Source organism: Heteronotia binoei, chromosome 1 (genome assembly GCF_032191835.1).
Source record: "Heteronotia binoei isolate CCM8104 ecotype False Entrance Well chromosome 1, APGP_CSIRO_Hbin_v1, whole genome shotgun sequence".
NCBI lineage: Eukaryota > Metazoa > Chordata > Lepidosauria > Squamata > Gekkonidae > Heteronotia > Heteronotia binoei.
Window position 1 is genome coordinate 23,803,820 of NC_083223.1, and position 25,268 is coordinate 23,829,087.

Here is a 25,268-nt window from a genome sequence, read left to right on the forward strand (position 1 = left end):
GGGACACATATCAAATGAAAGAGGGGGCGCAGGGCTATCAGAAACAGCCGGCGGAGGGAGTCGGGAGCCCACCCCACTGGGGGATCCACACCCCGAAAGTGATGAAGGTGGCGCAGATAGAGCCAACAGAGCAAACAGGACAAAATAAATAGGCTGCATTATGCAGCACAGTTGAGAAAGTGCCTTATCCCATATACTGATGAAGTAAATACAGGATTTGAGAGCAAAATTGCACCAGAAGACACAAACACAAAGCTCCCTTACACTGAATCAGTGCTTGGGTCCACCAAAGTCAGTATTGTCTACTCCAGGGGTGGCCAGAGTTGCTTAACAGAAGAGCAACACAGAATAAAGGTCAGATGTTTGAGAGCCGCAAGACATGAACATCGGATATTTGAGAGCCACGGAAGGAAGGAAGGAAGGAAGGAAGGAGGGAGGGAGGGAGGAGGGAGGGAAGGAAGGGAGGAGGGAGGGAAGGAGGGAGGGAAGGAAGGAAGGAGGGTAGAAAGGGAGGAAGGGAGGAGGGAGGGAAGGAGAGAGGGAAGGGAGCAGGGAGGGGAAGGAGGGAGGAGGGAGGGAAGGAGGGAGGGAAGAAGGAGGAAGGGAGGAGGGAGGGAAGGAGGGAGGAGGGAGGGAGGGAAGAAGGAGGAAGGAAGGAAGAAAGGGAGGAAGGAGGGAGGGAGGGAGGAAAGGAAGGAGGGAGGAAGGAAGAAAGGGAGGAGGGAAGGGAGGAGGGAAGGAAGGAAGGCCGGCCGCCCCCCCCCCCGCTTTCGGCCCCTTCCCTCCCTCCCTGCCTGCCGGCTTACCTTCTCCCAGGGCGCGGCCTCCCCTCCGGGCGGGCTGGCTAGGAGGCGCAGCGGCGGCTGGTGCTGCTGGCGGCGCTGCTGGCATAGGGCCCCGGCGGCGGCTGAGGAGGAGGCGGCCGAGCCCACCGATCCGGGGCCTCCCACCACACCGCCGCCGCCAGCCCGCCTCCCGCTCCGGCCACGGCCTCTCCCTCCGCTGCCGGGGCCCTATGCCAGCGAGAGGAGCCGGCGGGCCGCGCGCGCAGTCAGGGAAGGCGGCGAGTGAGGGACCAAGCGTCCCTGTGCGTGTGCACGGCGGTGTGGCGGGCCCTATGCCGCCCACTCTCCTGGCCCTGCGCATGTGCAGAGCCCGCCACAACGCCGTGCGCACACGCAGGGACGCTCGGTCCCTCACTCGCTGCCTTCGCCGGCCGCGCGCGCGGCCCGCCGGCTCCCCGCTGGCTAAACCGGGATCTCTAATGGTCCCACTATAGCCAGCCCGGGAGGCGGGAATTGGGGGCCAGAATCGGGACTTTCCCGGGTGACCGGGACGATCTGGCCACCCTACACAGTCCTGCTTGCTACTTGCTTTTAGCTGCAGGCATCTAATGAAAAATTGACCTTGTGTTCATTTGATAGTCAGCCAACCCTAGAATTGTCTGCCTTTTCTGTATGAGGAAAAACTGAAGCCATGTGATCTAGTGATTTAGAATGGATTCATGTGATCAAACGGTTGGAACTATTTTTTCTCCTGTTGGTATCCAGTTCCTGTTCCAAAGAACTCAGAGCTCTGACTCTCAAAATCTTATACCACAAAAATCTTTTGGGTCTCTAAAGTCTAGCTGTTCTGTAGGAGACTAACATGGCTACCTTCTGAATCTGGGTCTCCCTGTTACTCATGGTTAGCACATTTTATTTGTGGACATAAAATAAGATTCTTTGGTCAGTTTGTCCATAGAGGAAAATATTTTTATAGGAAAATACAGGTTCAATTGTATAGTGGAATAGAAAATAACCTCTGAGAGAATTTGTTTTAATTTTTCTCTTTTCCTTCTGGTAGCTGGATTCCAGATGTTGATACCACAACATTTGCCACAACTCCTGTAGAGAAGATGGTCTGGTAGATCTCAAGATGGCAGCTCAGAGGATCCGTGCTGCTAATGCCAGTGGGCTCCCACGATGCAAGTCTGAGGGGACGCTGATTGACCTGAGTGATGACTTTTCAGAAACCAGCTTCAATTCTGTCAAAGGTGAGCTCTTTTTTTTCCCCTGTGTAAGCAGCTCACGTCATTGAATCAAAATCAGATGGCCTTGAGAAGTGGAGTCTGCCTATATTGCTATGTAAAAGGAGCGATGGAATTGGTAGCTCCAGGTACCACACTAAGCCATGGTGTGCTGCTAACCGTTGTTAGAGCATTGTTCTAGCTTGCAGATGTATAGTGGGCAATCCATAGATGAGACTGATTGCCAGTTTCATACTCCCAACTGAAGGGACCGTGGCCTCGGAAGCTGGAGTTCTAATTCTAGCTTGTTGGTTCATCAGACAGTCATAGCTGGCACAAACCATGGTCTGCAAACAGTGATTTCTAGTTGCAAACATGAGGCCAAATTTTAGTTAAAGAAACTAACAGTAGTGTGATTTGATACCCTAGCCGAGCCCCAAGTGTAACAGTATTCCATTTTCTTTGTTTAAGAGCATGTCATTTGTAAGAGTAAAGATTGATGGTCCTGGTCAGATGATCAGAGACATGTCTGAGGGAGGCAGCCATTTTAACAGTGATCTGAACAGAAAAACAGTCAGTCAGTTGGTCAGTCAATATTTATTACGATCAATGACCAACAGAAATTCAGAACATCTCTTAAAACCATCTTACATTCATACAACTCAGAACTCTCCAAATCTCTTCTGATAGATCAGTTTCTGCTTTCTGATGATTATAGAACAGAATTTTGCTACTGCATAAGTTACAAATTTCTGAGTATCTTCTAAGAGATATTTCCAGATACTTCAGTCCTAAAAGTCATATAATACCTCAAAGATACAAATTTAGAGAGGAGTGGAATAGTTAATTGCAGTCTTTCTTCTTGGTAAAATTCACAGTGCGAGAGTATATGTGGGACAGACTTAACTACCTTTCCAGAACAGGCACAATATTGCTTCTGCACTGGTAGCTGACCATATCTGCCAAATAGTACTGCAGAAGGCAATGCATCAAAATGCGCTCTCGGAAAGGCCCATCTAACATTTATGCCCGTAATGCCAGACAGTGAAAAGGTGGGTGACTTACAGATCCGTTCTTTTTAATTTTGTCAGTATGCAACGTGCAACTGAAAGAAGTGCTCAGAATCACTTAACTGTTGTTGTCATGATGTCAGTCTTTTTCAAAGAGCAAACTGCGGTCTGAAGGCATGAATTTTTTGAGGCTTCTGGCAAAGCTCAACCTGCAGCCACCATGTGCCACTTTGACACACCCCAATGACAAGTGAGGCTCAGTGTATACAGAGGAGTTTGTAGCATGAGGTTCAGTGCACCCTGAGGAGTTTGTGGCATGAAGTGTGAGTGTTCCAGACTTTACTGGTTAAATCAGCTATTTGCCGTGTAAAATAGATTGTTTTTCCTCTGAGGTTTTGTGTTAAATCAAAATAACGCAGTGTTTAAGGAAACTGGTGTTCTGAATTCCATTTGAAAAATATTCGGAACGTAGATGAATAGCTGCTAAAAGACGAATGTTCTTAAAGGGAGAGGATTCTGAGAATGAGGCAAATGTGCTACTTTAATTTCTATGGACTGTTGCCAAATCTTTGTATTGTTTGCAGCTGCTTATGAGGTTCTCTGTTTTTTTCACTTTGCAGTGCCTTCTCCTAGTGCCTTGATGGGAGACAATCCTACATCATTTGGGAATGCAAAGGAAGTTGTAGCAATTAAAGACTACTGCCCCAATAACTTTACAACCTTGAAGTTCTCCAAGGGCGATCACCTCTACGTCTTAGATACCTCAGGAGGCGAGTGGTGGTATGCTCACAATACCACAGAGATGGGCTACATCCCGTCCTCCTATGTCCAGCCTGTAAACTACCGGAACTCTTCATTAACAGACAGCGGAATGATAGACAATCTCCTTGAAATCTCTGATGAGGGAGCTAAGGAACTTGATCTGCTTGGAGACTGGAAGGACATAAAGTGGAGCGTAGCAAAAAATAACCCTTTCTTGAATACTGTCCAGACCAACCCTTTTATGAATGGGAATCTACAGGTAGCTCCTGACAGGACCAGGGAGCATTCTTCCCAAGCCTCGGTGCTGCTTATTGACACGGGGGTGCCTGCGTTTACAGAGTCCAGTTCCGGCACTAACAGCAGTGTTGGCAACCATCTTGATGAGGTCCCTTCAATGAATGGATTTGAATTTGAGCAGCCGAGCAGGCACGACAACCCTTTTTTCAGAAGCAAGCGTTCATACAGTTTGTCAGAGCTCTCCGTGCTACAAGCAAAATCAGAAAACCCAGCATCGTCAAACTTTTTCAGTGGGCTGAAATCTCCTACTCCTGAGCAATTCCAAAGCAGGGAAGATTTTAGAACTGCGTGGTTAAACCATCGGAAGCTGGCAAGATCTTGCCATAATTTGGATCTGCTAGGCCAGAACCTCGGTTGGGGTCAGACGCAACCCGTGGAGACCAATATAGTTTGCAAGCTGGATTGCTCCGGGGGAGCAGTTCAGCTTCCAGACACAAATATTAATATTCAGGTTCCAGAGGGACATGTAGCCATTGGAGATACTCAACAAATCTCCATGAAAGCTCTATTGGATCCACCACTGGAGCTCAACAGTGACAAATGCAGTACTATAAGTCCTGTAATAGAGATTAAGCTGAGCAACATGGAAGTCAGAACCCCAATTGTCTTGGAAATGAAAGTATCAGCAGAAGTTAAGAACGACTTAGTGAGCAGGAGTTTAGTAGGAGTGCAGAGCCTGCGGAGTGACATCAAGGACGGCCCCTATGTGCCAGTGCAACTAAGCTGTTGCTATGGTGACACAATACGGGTCCAGCTGGAGCACCTGGAGCCCTGTATGTATATAGCTGTTGTAGCCCAAGGGCAGAATATTCTGTATCCTTACACTGTTTGGGATTACATCAGTAAAAGAATCACAGTTGGGGTCTATGGTCCAAAGCATATTCATCCTTCTTTCAAAACGGTGGTTGCCATCTTTGGACATGATTGTGCCCCAAAGACACTCTTAGTGACTGAAGTTACGCGGCAAGCACACTCTACAGGACCTGTAGCCCTGCAGTTGTGGGGCAAGCACCAGTTCACCCTAGCGAGGCCAGAAGACCTAAAGATTTGTATGTTTTCCAACATGACGAATTATGAGGTAAGAGCCAGTGAGCAGGCCAAAATGATAAGAGGCTTCCAAATGAAGCTAGGGAAAGTCAGCCGCCTCATCTTCCCCATCATGTCACATGACCCTAACGAGCTCTCTGATTTCACATTGAGAATACAAGTCAAGGATGACAAGGAAACCCTGCTGACTCAGTTCTGTGTCCAAACACCACAGCCCCCTCCAAAAAGCACAGTCAGGTCTACCGGACACAGGCGGTTCTTGAAGAAGAATGAGGTGGGGAAAATAATATTGTCTCCTCTTGCCACCACCAGCAAATACCCAGTTTTCCAGGATCGGCCAGTGACAAGCTTAAAATATGGGAAACTGCTAAAAACGGTGGTGCGGCAAAATAAGAACCATTACCTCTTGGAATATAAGAAAGGGGATGCCATTGGCTTGCTAAGTGAAGAGAAAATCAAACTGAAAGGGCAGCTCTGGACAAAGGAATGGTATATTGGTTACTATCAGGGTAAAATTGGCCTTGTCCATACCAAAAACGTTTTAGTTGTTGGGAAAACAAAGCCAAATAATTTCTGTGGACCTGAGCTGACCACTGGTATGTTGCTCGATCAGATCTTGAGGCCTTGTAAGTTCCTCACCTACATATATGCCTCAGTTAGGACTTTGCTGATGGAAAACATTAGCAGCTGGCGCTCATTTGCGGACGCTTTGGGGTATGGCAGCTTGCCACTGACTTTCTTCTGCCGTGCGGAACTGGACAGTGAGCCAGAATGTGTGGCTTCTGTGCTGGAGAAACTGAAAGAAGACTGCAACAATTCAGACAATAAGGATAGGAAATCTTTCCAGAAGGAGCTGATGTCAGTAAGTATTCTCATTACATCTTGCATGCTTTAATTCATGATGTGTTGCCTGATGCTATTTTGTTGGGTTTAGGGTTCAGTGAGGCTATCTGTGGTGAAAGTGGCTCAGGCTGAAATCCTCATCAAACTTTTACGTTCTGAAACAAACCCTTGTGCGCAATCTTTATATTCAGTTCTAGACTTGCCCCAGAGTGTGGATCAAAATATCCTGACTGTTGGGCCAGGAGGAAATTAAGGGGTGTTTCTACAGCTGGGAGAATCTCCAGGTTTGCAGGAGAATCCTAAAAGCTATTTTTTAAAAAAAAAAAAATCCCAATTTTAAATTAATGCTTATTAAGATCCTGGGACTGAGGGGAAGAGCAGCGAATACCAGCAGAAAGCATGTGGAAGAGGCAGCAAAGGCAGGTAGGGAGGAGGTAGTGGAGACAAGACAGTGGGGGCAGCTTACTGTAGGGAAGTATGTAGGACCAGTATGTTCAGTGCAATTTCATTTCCATACCCCCTCCCAATCAGCTAGCTGGTGGGATTTGGAGTAGGAAGTGTATAGGGTGGGCTTTCTGCCTCCAAGCTTCCCTCCTCAGTCACTGCTGGCCAGTGTCCCTTCTAAGCTGAGTTAGCATGGGCTAGCTCACAGAATTTTAGCCATCAGATCACACATTTTTGTCTTAGCTCCTGAAAAATGGCCCCAGAGCACAATAATTTGTGCAGTAGCTCACAATTTTAATACCAGTAGCTCACAAAGTAGAATTTTTGCTCACAAGACTCTGCAGCTTAGAGGGAACGTTGCTGCTGGCCACCTGCTTAGGGATTTTGGCATTGAAAAGAAAGCTCACCCAGTGCAGTTTCTCCTCCAAACCTCCTTCCCTTCCGTACACACTGATCAGATGGTAGGGTTCGGGGTTGGAGAAAGATCCAAGGATGCACTTCCAGCTGGAAGTCACCATCTCCACTACCAGCCAGCTGATCACGGGGAATGCTCTAATCATGAATTCCATTGTTAGTTCAGCAGTATTAGTTATTGATTTGGGTTTGTTTCCTGCTAGCATCATGGGGAGACCCATCTAGTGTTCTCCTTTCTGTAAATTTAGTATCTTACATTCAAGTGGCATGAAATTTTCAGAAATTCTCTACTCCTTGAAGGCATCAGACCTGCCAAGTTTCAGAAATTTAGGACAAACAATGCCCATTGTAGATGCAATTAATTAATTAGATGTGCCTTCTGTAAGCGTCCCACTGAGTTCGGTGAGAGACCCAACCAGTATTCTGCATCTTGTTGCTTTGCAGCAGGTTGGAGAGCTAATGGAACAAGAAATAGCTGATGAATCTGAAAAAGACTGAGCCACCAATAATTTACAGCCATCTATTAGTTATGAGCAGGCCTTGGATTCAGCAGGAGCTCACAGGAGCAGAGCTCCTGAACCTTTCTGAGGGTTCCCCCTCCTCCTCCCCACCTACCTTGTGTCAAGCGCCGATATTTCCCAATAACAGAGTCCTTTTGTTTTGAATCAAAAGATAGGTTTATTGTAAGAAACTCAGGACACAAGCCTTGGGAGTAATGGGGTACAAACAAAAGTTGCTATATAGGATATCATCAAAGGTTACATTACAGATGCATACTTCAGTCTAAGGTTCAAAGGTTACTAAGCAACTATCTGTTTTACTACTAAGGAATCTTAGGCTATTGAAAACATCAAACCTTCTCAGCTTCTCTGTGAAGAGATAAGGGTTGCTGTGTGAAAGGGGGGGGGGGGAGGGAGGCGGCTTTGAGGTACCAGCGGCCAGCCTCTAGTATAAGTATCCCTGGGCCAGATGTCTTCTCTACGTGCCCTCTGGGTTGTAAGTAATGGGGGAGAGCTGGAGAGCTGATGACATGCTCTCTACATAGTAAAATGTGGTCCAGAAATGAGCGCACTTGACACCTTCTCCATTGAATAGTAGGTGCAGCTGCATAACAATCCCTGGATAAGCTCCACCACCTATTTTTCTACAAAGTTACCCTCCTGGTTATGAGACACAGATACTGCAGTGTTTTTGTCTTTCTGTTCAGATTCTGTAATCAACATGCTTTAACAAAAAAAAATGTGGAGTACTAGTTGTAGTGGAAATGAAGTGTTACAGTTTGATTTGCTAGCGCTCTGCAGCTTTTGGAAAGTTGTTCAGGAGACAGACTTTCCTTGGTCACGTTTCTATTGTGCCTTTTCTTAATCAGTGGTACAAGTTGGGGACCTGCAAGGAACTAGGAGAGAGGGATAATTCAGAAATCTCCTCACCCTCCAGATTTTTGGGAGAAAGGCAAGCAAGAAATGGCAAATAAATAAAATAAATCTTTCTTTTCTGAATTCTGTATGCTTTCAGGACTTGGCTGAGTTTCCTTCCCCCCAACTAACTCTCAGCTCTTTCTTGAGCATATTTTTTCCTCATGAAGCGGGGGGTGGGGGTGGGATTAATTTACGAAGTCTGAATAATTGCATATTCAACCCTTCTGGGACAGATCATGCCCATGGGGCCATTTGGGTTGGGAAAATGGAGCAGGGAGAGGCTTAAACCCCTTTCCTGCCATGCTGCAGTCCAGATCTGAATTCTGTGTTCAGAATTAACCCTGTGGGGATTCTGTGTTACTCATGACATCTTATTTGGCCTAAATCCCTGTGGAGATTCTGTGTTACTCATAACATCTAATTTGGCCTACAGCAGCGATTCCTTATATCTGAGGTTCAGTTCTTGTCAATTTCAGTAGTTTCGTCTAAAGATTCCTGAAGAAGCTTGACCCTCTTTACCTTCTCTTCCAGCCACCTTTTGACAAATCCCTGTAGTTTTTTTTCCTCCCAAATCAAATTGGGTTGGGTTTCTTTGACAGCTTTCTTTTAGTGTAAATGCTGAACTTAGTAGCATAATGAACAAAGCTTGAGTCCAGTGGCACCTTTAAGACCAACAAAGGTTTATTCAAGGTATAAACTTCCATGTGCATGCACACTTCTTCAGGTACAATGAAATGGAAATTATGAGACCATACGTATAGGTAGAGCAAGGGTGGGGAACCTTTTTTCTGCCAAGGGCCATATGGATATTTATAACATCATTCGCAGGCCATAAAAATTATCAACTTAAAAAACAGTGCTCCACCGAGGGAGAATGATTCAGGCCAGCAAAATTAACGCAAATAATTGTTTTTCTATTTGAAGTCATGTGGGGAGGACCTAATCTGGCACACACACACACACCCAGCCCGCCGCCCTAGGCAAATGCATAGGTCCAGGGCTTTTTTGTAGAAAAAGCCCAGCAGGAACTCAGTAACATATTAGACCACATCCCCTAATATTAGCATATTAGACCACACCCTCTGGGATAATCAAGTGCAAACTGAACTGTGGCAGTAACTTTTCCAGGCCCTGCAGTAAATCTGGCCGGCCAGCCAGGCCCCAAAGAGGCTGCCGCACAGTACATCTGGACCCTGTGATCCCTGCCTGACCCTGGGGAGGCTACTGCACAGCACAGCTGGGCCCCACGATCCTCGCTGGCCAGCCAGGCCCCAAGGAGGCTGCCACATGGCTCAGCTCGGTCCAGCAATCCCCGAGGGCCACACCAAGTGACTTTGAGGGCCGTATATGGTCCTCGGGATGGAGGTTCCCCACCCCTGAGGTAGAGGGTGAGCAGTAAATTAGCATACATCATAATGAAGATGTTTAACAGATTCAAGGGACAGGAAGAGCAGGCTTAGTTTATATGTATGTTGTTGAAGGTTTTCACGGCTAGACTTCATTAGGTGTTGTAGATTTTCCAAGCTGTATGGCCATGGTTTTGACATTGTAAAACCTGATGTTTTGCCAGCAGCTGTGACTGGCATCCTCAGAGGTATAACACAGAAGGCTAGAGTTCTTTCTGTGTCGAAGTGAGAAGAAGATGGTAGGTAGGTAATTTATATCTACTCAGGAAGGTGGGGTAGGGCTGAGTCGTTATCTTGTAGGAGTTTCCCAGGCTATGACATGCTAATAGAGAAGCTTTCCTGAGGAGGTTCTTTTGGCTGTTGAAATTCTAATCTTATCTGTAGTGCTGTTGTAAAATGTAGAGCATATTGTGTTTTTCAGGACAGGAAACCATGCCCTATTCATTTTTTTTTTTTTTTATTTTGTGTGAAACCCCAGTGCATAAAATTACAATAGTTACTCAAGTTAAACATTAATAGATATCAGAAAGAAGAACATCAACCTAACTTTCATATAGTGAATACAAGAAAAGTAAAGCGATACAGTTTACAACGATATCAAATCAAATCAGCTAAACATTCATCATTTGCATAAATGGACTCCAAATCTCATTAAAACGACACATTTGTCTACGACCAGAAAACGATATTTTTTCAAAAGCTGCAAGTTTCAATAAGTCATCTTCCCAAAGAAGAATTGAAATTACATCATTTTGTTTCCAGTGTTTAAGAATTTGGCGTTTTGCTATCAACAGAGCCCTTCCTAACCATAATTTTTGCCCCTTCTTTAATTTCCATTCTTTCGGAAAAAAGTTTAGTATTAAGTGACTATCTTGCCATGGTAGTTGACGTTTAATTGTATCCTTTATTTTCAATAACACCTGTTGCCAAAAATTCTGAATCACCTCACAATTAAATAGCATATGTGTGAGATTTGCCTCTCTGCTCTTACATCTCCAACACTCTGCTGAGGATAGCATTGCTCTCTTAAACATACGAAGTGGGGTCCAATAAACTCTATGCAATACTTTCTGTTGTATAGTTATCAACCTGATGTCCAGAGTGGACTTCCTAATTTTATTACAACAATCTTCCCATTGGTCCAAGTTCACGTGACATTGGACCTCTAGATTCCATTTTTGATTTAGTGCAGATAGGTCAGGTATTGTAATCTCCTTCAGTATATTATACAACACTAAATTGGATTTCTTCTGCTCAAATGCCTCAGACAGTTGACCAAACAATGGCGGGCACTGTGATGCCGCCAACGCATCAGGCCCGAACACAGTTCGCAAGGCTTGTTTTATTTGCATAAAATTCCACTGATATAATGGTAAAGATGTTATTTGAGTTGGGAGTTCATAGTGTGCAATAAACTCATCCTCTTGATTTTTTAACTGATCCAAAGAAACAATACCGGCGTGCATCCACCGAAGCCAAAAAACCGGCTTATTGCCTATCTTAATTAAAGGATTGCCCCACAAAGAGGCTTTTTCATGCGAGAAAGGGTCAGCGTTAACCAGTTTCAGTGTCAGCTCCCATACTTTTCTAGCTGAAGTAATTGATCTCAGTGGATGTTTTATCACAGAGAACGTCGAACCTAGTGCATAACATCCCTCCAATGGAAATATCATTGCGCCCTCAAGCGATGCCCAGGTCGGTGCGTTATCCAAGCTGACAAGATTCCACCATTTAACTGCAGCTAATAAAAGGGCTCTGTGATATAATCGGAAGTCCTTGGGAGTATCACAGGGGTGGGTCAGGGGTGGGGGGGAAAAACACACATGTATTAAACAAAATGAAATTGATAGGCTTAAACACTATATGGTTAGCTTTAAGTTCTAGAAATGGACAGAAACAAGAAAGAAGGCACTCATCTAATATTATAATCTATGGTATATACAAGATTAAGTTGAAAGTATTGTTTCTTTGTTTACATGTTTCATAATTAAGAATAAGGGTGATTTAAGATGGTAAAGATTCTAACGGTTAATATACATGGCGCTAGGACTACAAAAAAGAGAATGTTGCTCTGGCAAACGTGTAAGTCCATGGGTGTAGGGATAATATTTATTCAAGAAACCCATACCTTAAGTTCGGAATGTAGTCGGTTCTGTCAGGAGAAAGGAACTCAGGTTTTTTCCACCGATTATAATATTAATTCACGTGGTGTGGCAATTCTAATACGCAAGATTGCTAATGTGTCAGTTCAACAAGTCATCTCAGATCCAGAAGGAAGATATATTGTGTTGCATACTCATATGTATGGAAAAAAGGTTTTATTGATTTCAATATATGGTTCAAACCGTGATCAACCTGCTGTTCTTCATAAAATAGGAGAAAGTATCCAGAATATGGAGTGGGATGACATTGTTTTTGGTGGCGACTTCAACGTAACTATGGACCCGCTTCTGGATAGGAGCGACGCTAATATAAATAGACTCCCACAAGTTAGAGCAGTGTTGAGTGGCTATATGAAGGATTTGAGGTTGACTGATATATGGAGATTGTTACATCCTACACTCAGGGAATACACATTTTATTCAAGGGTTCATAACCTGATGTCTAGACTTGATTTCTTCTTGCTATCTCCCGATTTAATTTCAAAGGTGAATACTTGCGAGATAATCCATTCAACAATCTCTGACCACAATATGGTCCTGTTAGATATTCACTTGGCTCTTCAAGAAAAACCAAAAACAGCTTGGTGCTTTAATGCTACTTTGTTAGCGGATGACACATTTGTATCACAAATGCGAAGAGAAATCAATGAGTTCTTTGAGATAAATGAAGGCTCGTCATCTTCTAGATCTATAGAATGGGAAGCATTTAAAGCAGTGATCCGTGGGAAAGTTATTGCCTATACTGCACATAAAAAAAGAACAAGCGAAGAGCGGCTTGTATCTTTGGAGAATGAGTTAACTCAGGCTTGGACAATAATGTATCAAAGCCCAAATGTGCTATCCTATAAATTGATCCAAAATTTGAATTATCAAATTAATTTATTAAAATATCATACACTTGAGCAAATCATGTACAAATCTCGTCATCAGCACTGGGAGTCAGGTGATAGAATAGGAAGAATATTATCAAATAAATTAAAAAGGGAAAAAGCTGATAAAAAAATCATTGCGATTAAAAATAGACAGAATAAGATCTGCATAGATTCACAGGAGATTGTTAACTCTTTCTTTGAGTTCTATCAACAGTTATATAATATCCCACAGATAGCAGAAGAGTCACAAATATCTAGCTTTCTGAAATGGGTAGAACTAAGTAAATTAAATAGTGAACAAAAAGTGGATCTTGCGCAAAAAATAACTAGTCTAGAGATTAAGGTCGCAATTGATTCCTTAAAACGCCGTACAGCCCCTGGCCCAGATGGTTTTATATCTGAATGGTACCTTGAATTTCAGGATGTGCTGATTCCTAAGTTACATCAGTTATATAACTCTTGGTATCAAAATGACTCTATACCAGAAGTAATGAATGAGTCTTTGATAATCGTGATCCCGAAACCCAATAAAGATCGGTTGGAATGTACTAGTTACAGACCAATTTCTCTAATTAATCTTGATATAAAAATCTTAGCAATAATTTTGGCTAATCGGGTTAAGAGAGTAGCGGGGTCTTTGATACACAAAGACCAAACAGGATTTATGTACGGCAGAAATGGGCAGGACAATATCCGGTTGGCATTAGACATAATTGATCTGCAAAGAGATTCTATGGAAAACTCAGCGCTAATCTCTTTGGATGCTGAAAAAGCGTTCGATTCAATCCATAAGAACTTTATTTTTTCGGTTTTATCACATTTGAATTTTCCTCAATCATTGATAAAATGGATTAAATTACTATACCATAATCCATCATCCCGATTAAAAATTAATGATAATTTATCACCTCCTATTCGATTAAATCGCGGTGTGAGACAGGGGTGTCCTCTCTCACCTCTTATTTTCAATTTGTGTATTGAACCTTTAGCGGCAGCCATTAGAAAATCTAAGGACGTCATAGGGATTAAATTTAAGAGTTTGGAATATAAACTTGCTTTATACGCAGATGATCTATTGCTGTTTGTGTCGAACCCTGAGCATTCTATCCCAGCTGTAATGACAATAATTGACAATTTCGGTAAGTTAGCTGGGTATAAAATAAACTGGTCTAAATCTGAGCTGATGCCATTAGGGCGTGGAAGTTTAGATTATAGCTCTTTCCAGTTAGCAGTTACAACAGGGCAAGTGAAATATTTAGGCCTTTTTTTGCCCAACGATCTATCGCAGCTAGTTAAGATTAATTTAGATAGGGTATTAACCAATATAACGACAGATCTAGAAAGGTGGAAGGGCTTGACCCTGTCATTATGGGGGAAAATTAATACTTTAAAAATGTGTATATTTCCAAAATTAATTTATATTTTGAGAGGCATTCCTATTCTAATCCCTAAGAAATGGTTCAATAAAATCGATGGGATCCTATCTAAGTTTATTTGGGGCTCCAGTCGACCTAAGATCTCTATGCTTAAGCTTCAGAGAGAGGTGAAGGAAGGTGGTTTTGGGGGCCCTATTCATTTTTAAACTCTCTTCTTTCCTGTTGAAATTATGTTTATGGATTTCAGTGACTTCCCTTTGTAATCTGACATGGTAATTGGATATGTTGCCCAGCATTACAGTGTTTTGGAATAAGATACTGTGTCCTGTTTCAGTTAGGGTATGTTCAGCAACTGCTGGTTTTTCAGGTTGGCCAACTCTGCAGTGTCTTTCATGTTCTTTTATTCTTGTCTGGATGCTACGTTGTGTAGTCTCAGTGTAAACCTGTCCACAACTGCAGGGTATGTGGTATATTCCTGCAGAAGTGAGGAGGTTTCACAACTTAGTGTATATGGATACCATTTGTTTGGGCTTAATTCTGGAGGAAAACAGTGAAGGAAATAAATATGTCAAAATTGGAGATTGATGAGCAGATGTATACTTAATTGTGGAACACTGAGAGTAATTAACTGAGACCCTGCTATTATGTGTAGCATAATGGTTTAACATATATTCCATTTTATTTACTCTATACCCTACCCTTCTTTCCCTAATGGTGACCCAAAACAGCTTCCATCATTCTCTTCTCCTCTCATTTTTATCCTCACAAGTTAGGTGAGATAAGAGTGCGTATAACTGGCCCAGGGTCACCCAGCAAGCTTCCTTGGCAGAGCTGGGATTCTTTGCTTAAATATACAAATAAAATACATTTAAAATTGCTAAATAAACAATTCAAACGTGTGTCTCCCAAATCTCCAGCACTCTAATCACTATACCACCCTTGCTTTCATATTTATCCAGATAATGTGAGGATGGGAGGGTTGGGTTAAAGGTGCTCAGTATTGCAGTATTTCCCTTTTTGTTATCAGTCAATCAATAATTTATTACATTAATTGTAGCAGTGGGGTTATAAGAATAAATAAATCCATGTGCACACATGCTGACTGCAAGAAGGAAAGAGGTATACCATCCCTGTGATCTTCCAGGGATTGTTTAAAATAAGTGTAACATCTAAGATCATTATAGAAGCGGCAATGCAGCAGCACATATCCAGCTGTTTCAATTTCCTTAGTAGCATGAGCAGGGCTTTCTTTGTAGCAGAAACTCCTTTGCATATTAGACCACACAACTGTGATGTAGCCAATCCTCCAGGAGCTTTCAGGACCTACTGTAAGCTCCAGGAGGATTGGCTACATCAGGGGTGTGTGGTCTAATTTGCAAAGGAGTTCAGGAAAACAAATAATGTACTAGGGGGAAAAAAGCCCTGAACATGGGGGTGTAAAAGTACACCAGTACTTTTACCAGTACACCATGGTATCTCTCTTCTACTAAAGCAGCTGGAAGAATATTGAGATGAGCCAGAGTGAAAACTATTCTGTGTTTGGAAATCAATGAATTGGCTAAATAATTTGACAGCACCAATTTCCTTTTTATCACCTCCCTTAGTACTTTTCCTATGAAGGCGGGTAGCTGTGTTGGTCTGAAGCAGCAGAACAAAATCCAGTGGCATTTTTAAAACTCACAACATTTTATTCAAAGTGCACTCACACTTCTTCAGACAACAATGAAATGGAAATCACCAGTCCATACAGATAGGTAGAGGGTGAGCACTAAATTAGCATACAGAGTAATGAATATATTTAACAGATTCAAGGAGTGAATAGGAATAACAAGCTTAGTTTATCTGGTTATCATTTGTTTGGATTTTATTCCATGCTGGGGGGGACATAGTGCAGGTAATAAAGATGTCAGGATTGGAGATTGCTGTTAATTACTGTCAGGACTCCAGAATTAAGGATATATCTGCACATCAGTCTCCAATCTGTTACCTTAAATAGGCTAGCTAGATTCGAGTCCAGGAGCATCTTATAGACCAGTAAGATTTTGGGGAAATAAGCATTCAAGAATCAAAGCTTCCTTGTCAGATGCTTTCCTTTTGTCAGAAAGCTTTGACTCAGAAGCTTGTACCCCAAAATCTTGTTGGTCTCTCAGGTCCTATTGGACTTGAATTTAACTCTTCTACTCCAGCCCAACTTGGCTACCCTCTGAAACTAGGATAGGCTGTTGATTCTTAGAGTAGTAAGCGTTCAGAATTTATTTGTTACTTTAGTTTCCTTTGTGTGATACTCTGCTTGTTGCTTCAATACCACATGATCATAGCTGCTGTATGTACCAAGAGCCACAGCAGAGGCCTCATCAAAATTGGACAGATCTTCCTTGTGTCAAAGGATTTTTTAAAAGTTACCTCTGGCCTTGTGTCTGCTCCATCGGACCCTTTGGCTCTTTTTGTTTTGAAGGAAGAGTTACTCTCTTCTCTCCTGCTGGGTATCCTAGGTTTGACTCTGTGAGGCAGGTAGCTCTTTGTTCTCCTCCGTCCAGAGTCATTTGCATTTCCATGACTCTGGAGTACCCTTGTTTCTCTCTTTCTTTTGCCAGTTGACAAGGATACTCTTGGAGCCTATACTGAGCACAAACCCAATAATAGTACATTTTGATTGTGATTTCTGGGGTGTAAGGCGTTTTTCCACAATCCTGTATTGAAAGAAAGAGTTCCAGAATCACGACTTCCTCGCCGCATTGTTGAAACTCAAATTGTTGTGTTCTGCTCAGCTGCTTGTTATCTTATTCAGTTACCTTTTCTTTTGGGATTCTCATGGAGCTGGGCACTCTCACAAGCTATGTCTACATATGAAGCCATAGCCAATTAGACAAATGAGTCTTAGCTGTTCCCATTTACACAAGAGGATGTGACCCAGCTATTGTGTTTGACTGAACAGTAGCTAGGGATTTAAAGGAGGGGTGTAAAGGACTGAGGCTGTCTAAACTGTTTTGCATTTATTCAGGTAAACCTTTTTAACCATTGTAAAAAGGTAAAAGTAGTCAGTCGCCTGTGCAAGCACCAAGTCGTTACCCATCCATGGGGTGATGTCACATCATTACTTTTTTTGGCAGACTTTTTATGGGATGGTTTGCCATTGCCTCCCCCAGTCATCTACACTTTGCCCCCAGCAAGCTGAGTACTCATTTTAACCATTGTACTCAGTCCTAAATGCTGAGCATTAAAAAAGGGGGATGTTTCTTAATATGTTGGAGGATGCTCCTCTTTGATTGCAAAACGGTTAAAGATATTCCAGAATGGAGAGGTGAAAACCCTAATCCCTCATATGCATTTTTTTCAGTTTTCCAATAGAAAAATAGGAAAATTTTGTGGGAACACTCATTGAAATTGCTGAACAGTTGGGTTAGAATGGATAAAAGGAAGCACTGCTTCACCCAAAGAGTAATTAACACACGGAATTTGCTGCCATAGGAGGTGGTGGCAGCTACAAGCATAGATTGCTTCAAGAGGGATTGGATAAACATGGAGCAGAGGTCCATCAGTGGCTATTAGTCACAAGGTCTGTCTGGGACAAGTGATGCTCGGTGTTCTTGGTGCTTGAGGGGGGGGCAACAGTGGAAGGGCTTCTAGTGTCCTGGCCCCACTGGTGGACCTCCTGATAGCACCTGGTTTTTTGACCACTGTATGACAGAGTGTTGGACTGGATGGGCCATTGGCCAGATCCAACATGGCTTCTCTTATGTTTTTATATTCTTATGTTGTGCCTGAAACCATTAAAGACAATTTAATCCTCTCTCTGAAGCCATAACTAACTTAAATTTATGTGCTTTGGCCAGGTTTTTCCTTTGTCCACCTGAAGATATATGCTGCTGATGTGTTCCTTGAAACCAACCTGTAAATAAATCTTCTGTGTTGTTTATATTAAAACTATGCCTCATTATTCTCCTTGTGCAACTAAGTGTTCTCCTTGTGCACACAAAACTCAGTATTCTCCTTGCGCACCACAAAACTCACTGCAAGAAACTCATTCCTATACACTTGTTATTTTAAGAAAACCTGGCAATGGATGGGAAGATTCATAGCTTTTAAAAAACTTAGTTCCCCTGAAATTATTGGAGGCTGTGTGGATTCCCCTCCATTAGCAGAACAGGCCTGTCACAACGTCAAGTCAGAATTTAATAATGTTTTCTTGATGTCAGGCATTAAGTAAAATTAACAAGTATATGTCCATTTTTTAGATGCTTGCCAACCTCAACTATGTGCGATTCCCAGAAAAGATAGTGCCCACAACTAACTTGGTCTTTGACTTATTCTGTTTTCTCTCAGGCCTTGCTAAAAATGGACTGCCAGGGCTTGGTGGTCAGGTTAATTCAGGACTTTGTGCTTCTGACTACGGCTGTAGAAGTGGCCCAGCGCTGGAGAGAGCTTGCTGAGAAATTGGCCAAGGTTTCCAAGCAACAGATGGATGCCTATGAAGCCCCCCACCGAGACAAGAATGGTGCTGTGGATAGTGAGGTATGGGTGGGGTCATGTAATGTGTTCTAGCCTTTCTGGATGACTGACTCTGTACAATAGGCTGGGGGGAAAACACTTTTGTTATTGTGTTCAGTTGCTGTTTGGATTGTGAATGATGGCAGAGTTTACACTTTCTGTTCCATAGATTCTGTGCCCAGAAAACTCAGCCAAATAGATCTGTTCTTCTTTCATGTTTTGGTGATATTTTAAGTAAATGTAGGCAAACAAAAAGAGAACCCAAGGAGCCAATTGCTAAAATCATTAATTCTATCCAGAGCAGGAAAGTGGCCAGGAGGCTACTGGGCCAATTGATGAAAAGGAAGGAAGGGCTTAAGGGAGACAGGGAGACGGCAGGCAAACTGAGTGGATTCCTTGCCTCTCTTTTCAATGTGGAAAATGTAGGACGTGTACCTATGCTGGAGCTGCCATTTTGAGGAAGGGTGCAAAGAACTGAATCAAATTAAGGTGATACGATATGAAGACCTAGGAAAGTTAGGCATCTTAAAAGTTAATGCATCGCTGGATCTGGATTGTATGCACCTGAGGATTCTTAAGGAACTCAAATGTGGAATTGTTGAACTAATCCATATATATAGCTTGTTGCTAAAACAGGTCTGCATGCTAGAGGACTGGGAAATAGCAAATGTTACACTGATTTCTAAAAAGGGGGCAAGGGATTCCATAAATTACAAGGTACTTAACCTAATATCTATTCCAGGCAGGCCTCAGATTCAGCAGGAGCTCACAGGAGCACAGCTCCTGATCTTTTCTGATGGTTCCCCCTCTTCCTCCTCACCTACCTTGTCCATTGAATAGTAGGTGCAGCTGCATAATAATCCCTGGATTAGGAGAGCAAGCAGCCAGCCACCGGAAGCTTTGCCACACCCCCAGCAGCCCTCATTAATCCCTGGAAAAACCCGCGCCACCCTTTCTACACTTCGTATGTGATTTTGGCCAGCGGATGGCTTGCTGGCCTTTTGATTGGGGGTGGCTGCCCAGGAGAGCCCCAGGTGAATGAGGCCTGCTTGGGCTGGCTGGATCTCTAGGCAGCCCAAGCCAGCCCCAGCAGGCCTCGCTTCCCAGGGCTCTCCTTTCTTGCATTGGGTTGCTTTTGGCTGCGGGGGGGGGGGGGGCGACATATGCAAATAAATTATGGATAATGAGCTCTTCACCTATTTTTCTACAAATTGACCCCTGATTCCAAGTAAATTAGTACAAACGGTTATGAAAGGTAGAATTATTAAGCACATAGAGGAACAAAGCCTGTGGAGAGAACATCAGGGAAGCCCTACCTCACCAACCTTTCAGAGTTCTTTGAGGAGAAAGCATGCGGATGGGGTGCTGTGGTAAATATTATGTACTTGGACTTTTCAGACGGTACCTCACCAAAGACTCCTCAGTAAGCTTAGCAACCATGGGATGGGAGGACAGGTCATTGTTCGGATTAAAAATTGGGTAATTTGTAGGAAACAGAGAACAAATGTAAATGGAGAGTTCTGGACTGGCAGTGGATGGAAGTATGCAGTGGGGGGACTACGCAAGTATCAGTATTTGGACTGCTGCTATTTAATTTGTTTGTACATGATTTGGATTTGGCAGGAGGGGGGAGCAGTATAGTGGCCTAGTCCACAGATGATATCAAATTATTCAAGATTGTGAAAGCTTCATTCTACCCAAGCAAATGGGAAGTCTGGCAACAATGTGGCTTGTGATCCCTGCAGCTTGAGGGGGGTCTAACCTGACTTTCCCCAGGACAGGGGAGGTGACATCCTGGCCAGGAACATGGCAGGTGAGACACCAGGGACATTGAGGTATCAGGGCCTAACCTGCAGTTAGGGGGCTGTGGCTAGGAGGAAACCTCAGAAGACATTGGAACTAGGGTCTTTCAGAGCCAACTTGGAGCCCTGACTGAGGCAGACATAAGTGGTGGTCTGCAATTACGTAGGCCATCTGGCCAAATTCTAGCTGTTAAACTCTGTAGTTTTCTGTGAGAATCTGGGCTGTCCCCCTGGTGTCTCATCCATGATGCCAATGGAATATGGAATACCCTGGCGAGGAAATAAGAGTCTCCCAAGAGTGTGAAACTTTTCCCCAAAACCTTTTTGAAGTTGGGAAACACAATCATTGTTTGATGTCACTAAACTTCCCTTTGTCCTAAAAAAAAGAAAAAGAAAGTATATTTAGTTTAAAAAAACCACCACCCAGTTGTAAACAATAATTACATTTAATTTGTTTAGGAGCGAGGATCAGAGTTCTCTGGACTTACCCCTTCCTTCTGCTGTGCTCCCCAGTTTTCAGCTCCTCCTGAGGGATGGTGGTCTCTCACATAATGCAAGGGAATAGGCCCTTGGAACCCAAGCCACTAGATTTACAGTTTTGTGCTGCTTGGCACGCATATCTATTTCCTTTAAAATCAAATGAATGAAATTAATTTTGTTTTGAGAATTTTTCAGGATGTTGTGATACGCCTTGCTTTAATTGGTGTCCACTAGGGTGCTACAGAGCTGGTGCTGGAAGTCACTGGGGCAGAGGCCCTTTCTATGACCTGATTTGGCTGCTGTTGTGATCAGCAAGAGGCTGGTGGGACCCGCTTTTCTGTCCAATAGAGATGGTGATGGTCTCATGCTGAAGTAACTGAGTGCCGTTGATTGAAAGACCTTCAGCACTATGATAGCCACACGGTCACCAAAATGTTTTTGAGTTAAGGCTCGATGGGAAGCACTTCATCTTCTTGGGTAGAACTATTGGTATGCACCATATGATGTGTATCATGGCTGGCGCCTTTTCTTTATTCCTGTGAGAGCCCTCTCAGCCCCACCCACCTCACAGGGTGTCTGTTGTGGGAGGAGAAGATATAGGAGATTGTGAGCCGCTCTGAGACTCTGATTCAGAGAGAAGGGCGGGGTATAAATCTGCAGTTCTTCTTCTTTCCTGTTCTACAGTGAAGGTTTTTCTGCCAAATTCTAGGTGCTAGGACGAGGCAAGCTGAGACGGAGAAATTGTTCAGAGGAATTAGTTTTCCCCTTGGCTCTCTGCAGTAACCTCCCATAGAAAAAGAGAGATGTTTTGTTTCGCATTTATGTTGGATTGCGGAGGATTGGTCTTCTGCTGGCCCCTGACCCAGTCAAACTGTCCCCTAGGGAAAGTTAGGCAGGATCTCATATCCTACACAGGCAATTATTAGCTGATATGCAGTTGGTACTGTATACACAGTATACTAAAGGATCATCTGTTCTAAAGAGTTCTTGTGTGTTGTGACGTGAGTGTTTTGTCTCTTGCAGGCAATGTGGAAACCAGCCTATGACTTTATGCTGACATGGAGCAACCAGATGGGAGACAGCTACCGTGACGTTACTCAAGAGCTTCACACAGGTCTGGATAAAATGAAGAATCCAATCACGAAGCGCTGGAAGCATCTCACAGGAACACTAATCTTAGTCAATACCTTGGATATACTACGAGCAGCTGCCTTTAGTCCTCAAGAAAGCGAGGACTGTGCCATCTGATGGGGCACCAGAGATCTCATCCAAACTGGATGCTGCTTAACTCATAGTGTGCGAGAGGCTGAAACAGGTCCGCAGAAGCCAAAGTTTGGGGGACAGGGGTTTTCAGGGCTTGGAGTGCAAACTTCTTAACGTTTTATCTCCCCTTGGTAAGAAGACACCCAAGACTACAATGTGTTCTATGCTTTGTGGTTGAAAGCTCTTTATTTGTTAACTTTTAAAAAATGAAACGTTAAAATTTTTTTTGCAAATCTCGGACTTCTTAAGAACAGCAGAAAGTCACTTTAGGGAGGAGTTAATATTCTTATGTGAGTGACATGAAGAACACTTCAGTCCTTTTTTAAAAAATCATCACTTTGAAGATGGTGGATCATATCAGTACAAAGCATACAGCCAGATGCCTCTGCGAAGTCTGAAGTTCTAAAGTGTGGCTCTGCTGATTGTTTATAAATCAATGTGTTTAATTTTACCAGTTCCTGTAACCCTACAAGTGTTATTGCAGTCTTCAGAAATTGTTCTTTGTAAAGCAGAAAATACACCGTTCCCCCCCCCAGTTAACTAATTTTTGTAACTCAAAAGTTAGCACTGCATCTTAATGTTCCAGCACAAGGTGTGCTCCACTTCTCTCTGCTTCATATCACAGTGAGACAGAAGCAGAAATTAATTCAGGTTATGAGACTTGCCCCCTCTCCTTAATGAATAATGGATGCCAATGAAAGTTCAAAACCAACATTTTTCACTTTGTTTTGTTCTGAATCAGGAGTGTTCGCTAGCTGCCACTTGAAATGACCCTCTTCAGAAATTTACATTTTCTGGATGTCTTTTTAAAAAAATTGGGGAAATGGTTGTTCCCTGGTTTGTTCCAAATTGTGCTAAGGTGAAGGTTTGGGCTTAGTTCTAGCGTGCTGCTAAATTGTTGCCTGGGCCAAACGATGTTAGACTTCAGGTGGGGATTTGCATCACAGAACACAAAACAATCTCATTTTCTGTGTGTATGGAGCTACCAGGGAGGAGGCTGGAATCCCACTCACTGACTTGTAGTTTTCTATCTGTTTTGGAGGGGGAAGACTGTCCATCATGTGAACCCTCTCCTGCAATCTGAAGTTGGGTGGCCTAGTCAAACTCACATCTGATGAGGAACCCATTTGATCAATAAAAATGCCTCCTTCTACATCATTCTGTCATGACACTCCAAGGGTACAGTTCCCTTGCACATGACTATTTCTAGGATGTTTATTATATGTGGAACATGATATATAATGCTATGTTGGAACTGAAGTAGCACAACCTTTCTGGTCTCATGTCATTGAAAGTTATCCAGAAAAGAAGCATAGTACTACCTTCAAACTAGCCCTACGTCTACCTTTCGTGTCAAAAGATTCCTTTTGTGTGTGTGTTTATGTGGGGGCTTTCCCAAAAGAGAACGACTCTCTTCAGATTAAGATACATTTATTAATCTCACAAACTGTGAGGGTGCTATTAACATATTGTGTATGAAAAGTTTTCTTTTTTCCGTCAAGGTTTGTGGGAAGGTGGGACTTGCTTCTGTGACTGCATTTACTAGATCTTACTGAGTATCTGTGTGGTGTGGGGAAATCAGTGGGACTTGCAAGCTAACTCACACACAGCTGTACGTGGAGTAGGATGGGTAGGCCGTCCCCCTTCCGCCTGCCCTGCAGTTGACTTTCAAGTTCCACCTCAGGCATCTGAGACTACAGTAAAATGTCCCATAACAAAATAAGCTATCCCACCTGGAGGCAAATTACCTGGATCCAGAAATCATTGTAAGTGGAATGACTGAGTGGTCAGTGTTCATGAGACTATTTACAAACACTTCACATCTTTCCAAAGTAATACTAAACCCACCTAACGGGACAATTTTAGCTCCTTTCTAAGTCACAGCTGTCGCTGTAGGTGTGGTTTAGATTTGCCTTTTGGGCCAGGCTGACTTTTCAGGCAGTTGTCTCAATGAAGTATGACTTTGCTGTCAGCAGTTCCAGAATTTTGTGAAATCAGAATCTGGCATGTTAGAAAGAAACTTCTGTCGTTTTCCACATGTGTCGATTACCAGAGAGTGCCTGGAATGCTTTTTTTAGCTAGCTTTCCTCCCAAATGGCTTTTCAGTCCTCAAACTGGGTTCTGTCCAATAAAAAGCATTTTAGTTTTGGATTTTTCGGAAGCTTTTTGTATAATTTCCCCCCCTTATTTGGTTAGCAGTATTTGCATCATGTACCATTGGAACAAAGGGGTTTTTTCCTCTTTCCATGCCAAATCCGAATCTACACCTCACATAGAATAAGAAATTGGGAAAGAAGACCCTTTTGCACCTTCTGAAATAAATCTTGCAGGCTGAAACCCAGGACTGTTACAGCAGCTTTGAGTAATTTTTTGTTTAACTTTTTACATTTTGGCTGTGAGTGCTTCTCTTTCATAAAAATATTTTGCAGAACTGAAAATGATCCATGAGTGGTGACTCCACATCTGTATGCACACCTGACAGGATGTCTTACATAGGGCTTGTGTGCAGATCCATGAATTGATCAAAGAGTTCAGACACATGCTAGAATGCGCACATTCTGTTTGGTTGTGGGCCACCCTATTCTACCAAGTCAGCCTCACGATGCTTGTGGATCTTCTGTTTAGTTTCTGCTGGGGATCTTGGCACAAGGAACCAGGTCTGGTCTGGATTTAATCACAGAACCTGAATGTTATGAGTGTAAGAGCTGGATCACTCAATTAGAAACAAATTTTTCCTTAATTTATAAGAGTTTTGTGGGCTGGGAGTTCCAATTCCTGGAACTAGACTTAAAATTTCACAGTATATGGAGGGAAGGGGTTGGTATGCCTTGTTTCTGCCATTTTTTTCTAACTACCTCAAGGGTCGCTCACCTATTATTCATGCTTTGGCAAAGACTAGAAGCTCCCTTAGATGTCTTCACTCCTTCCATGGAGAGAGACCCATTGAATCACATCAGCCACTTTTCTAGATCAGTTGGAGAAGTGATTTGTTTTGTTTGAACTCAACAGCCAGCTCCCAGGGCACAGTCTCTTGCCAAATGCCTTTGACTCAAAGTATGCCTTTACAAGCCTGCTTTGGATTTTAAATGAATACACTGTACAGTAGTTGGTTTATTGTGCAATTTTTTTTAAAAAAGTCATCAAACAATATGATTAAAGCAGATGTTTGAATATTA

At 43.1% G+C, this 25,268-nt stretch overlaps 1 protein-coding gene across 1 annotated transcript; it reads left to right on the top strand.

The window, feature by feature from the left end:
• The first annotated feature begins 1,823 nt into the window (after nucleotides 1-1,823).
• Nucleotides 1,824-25,268, top strand: SH3BP4 (SH3 domain binding protein 4). Its single transcript, XM_060232631.1, has 4 exons — nucleotides 1,824-2,035; nucleotides 3,639-5,986; nucleotides 18,383-18,571; nucleotides 21,853-25,268. Exons 1-4 carry the CDS (start codon nucleotides 1,918-1,920, stop codon nucleotides 22,075-22,077), a joined length of 2,880 nt encoding a protein of 959 aa, XP_060088614.1. The 5' UTR covers nucleotides 1,824-1,917; the 3' UTR covers nucleotides 22,078-25,268.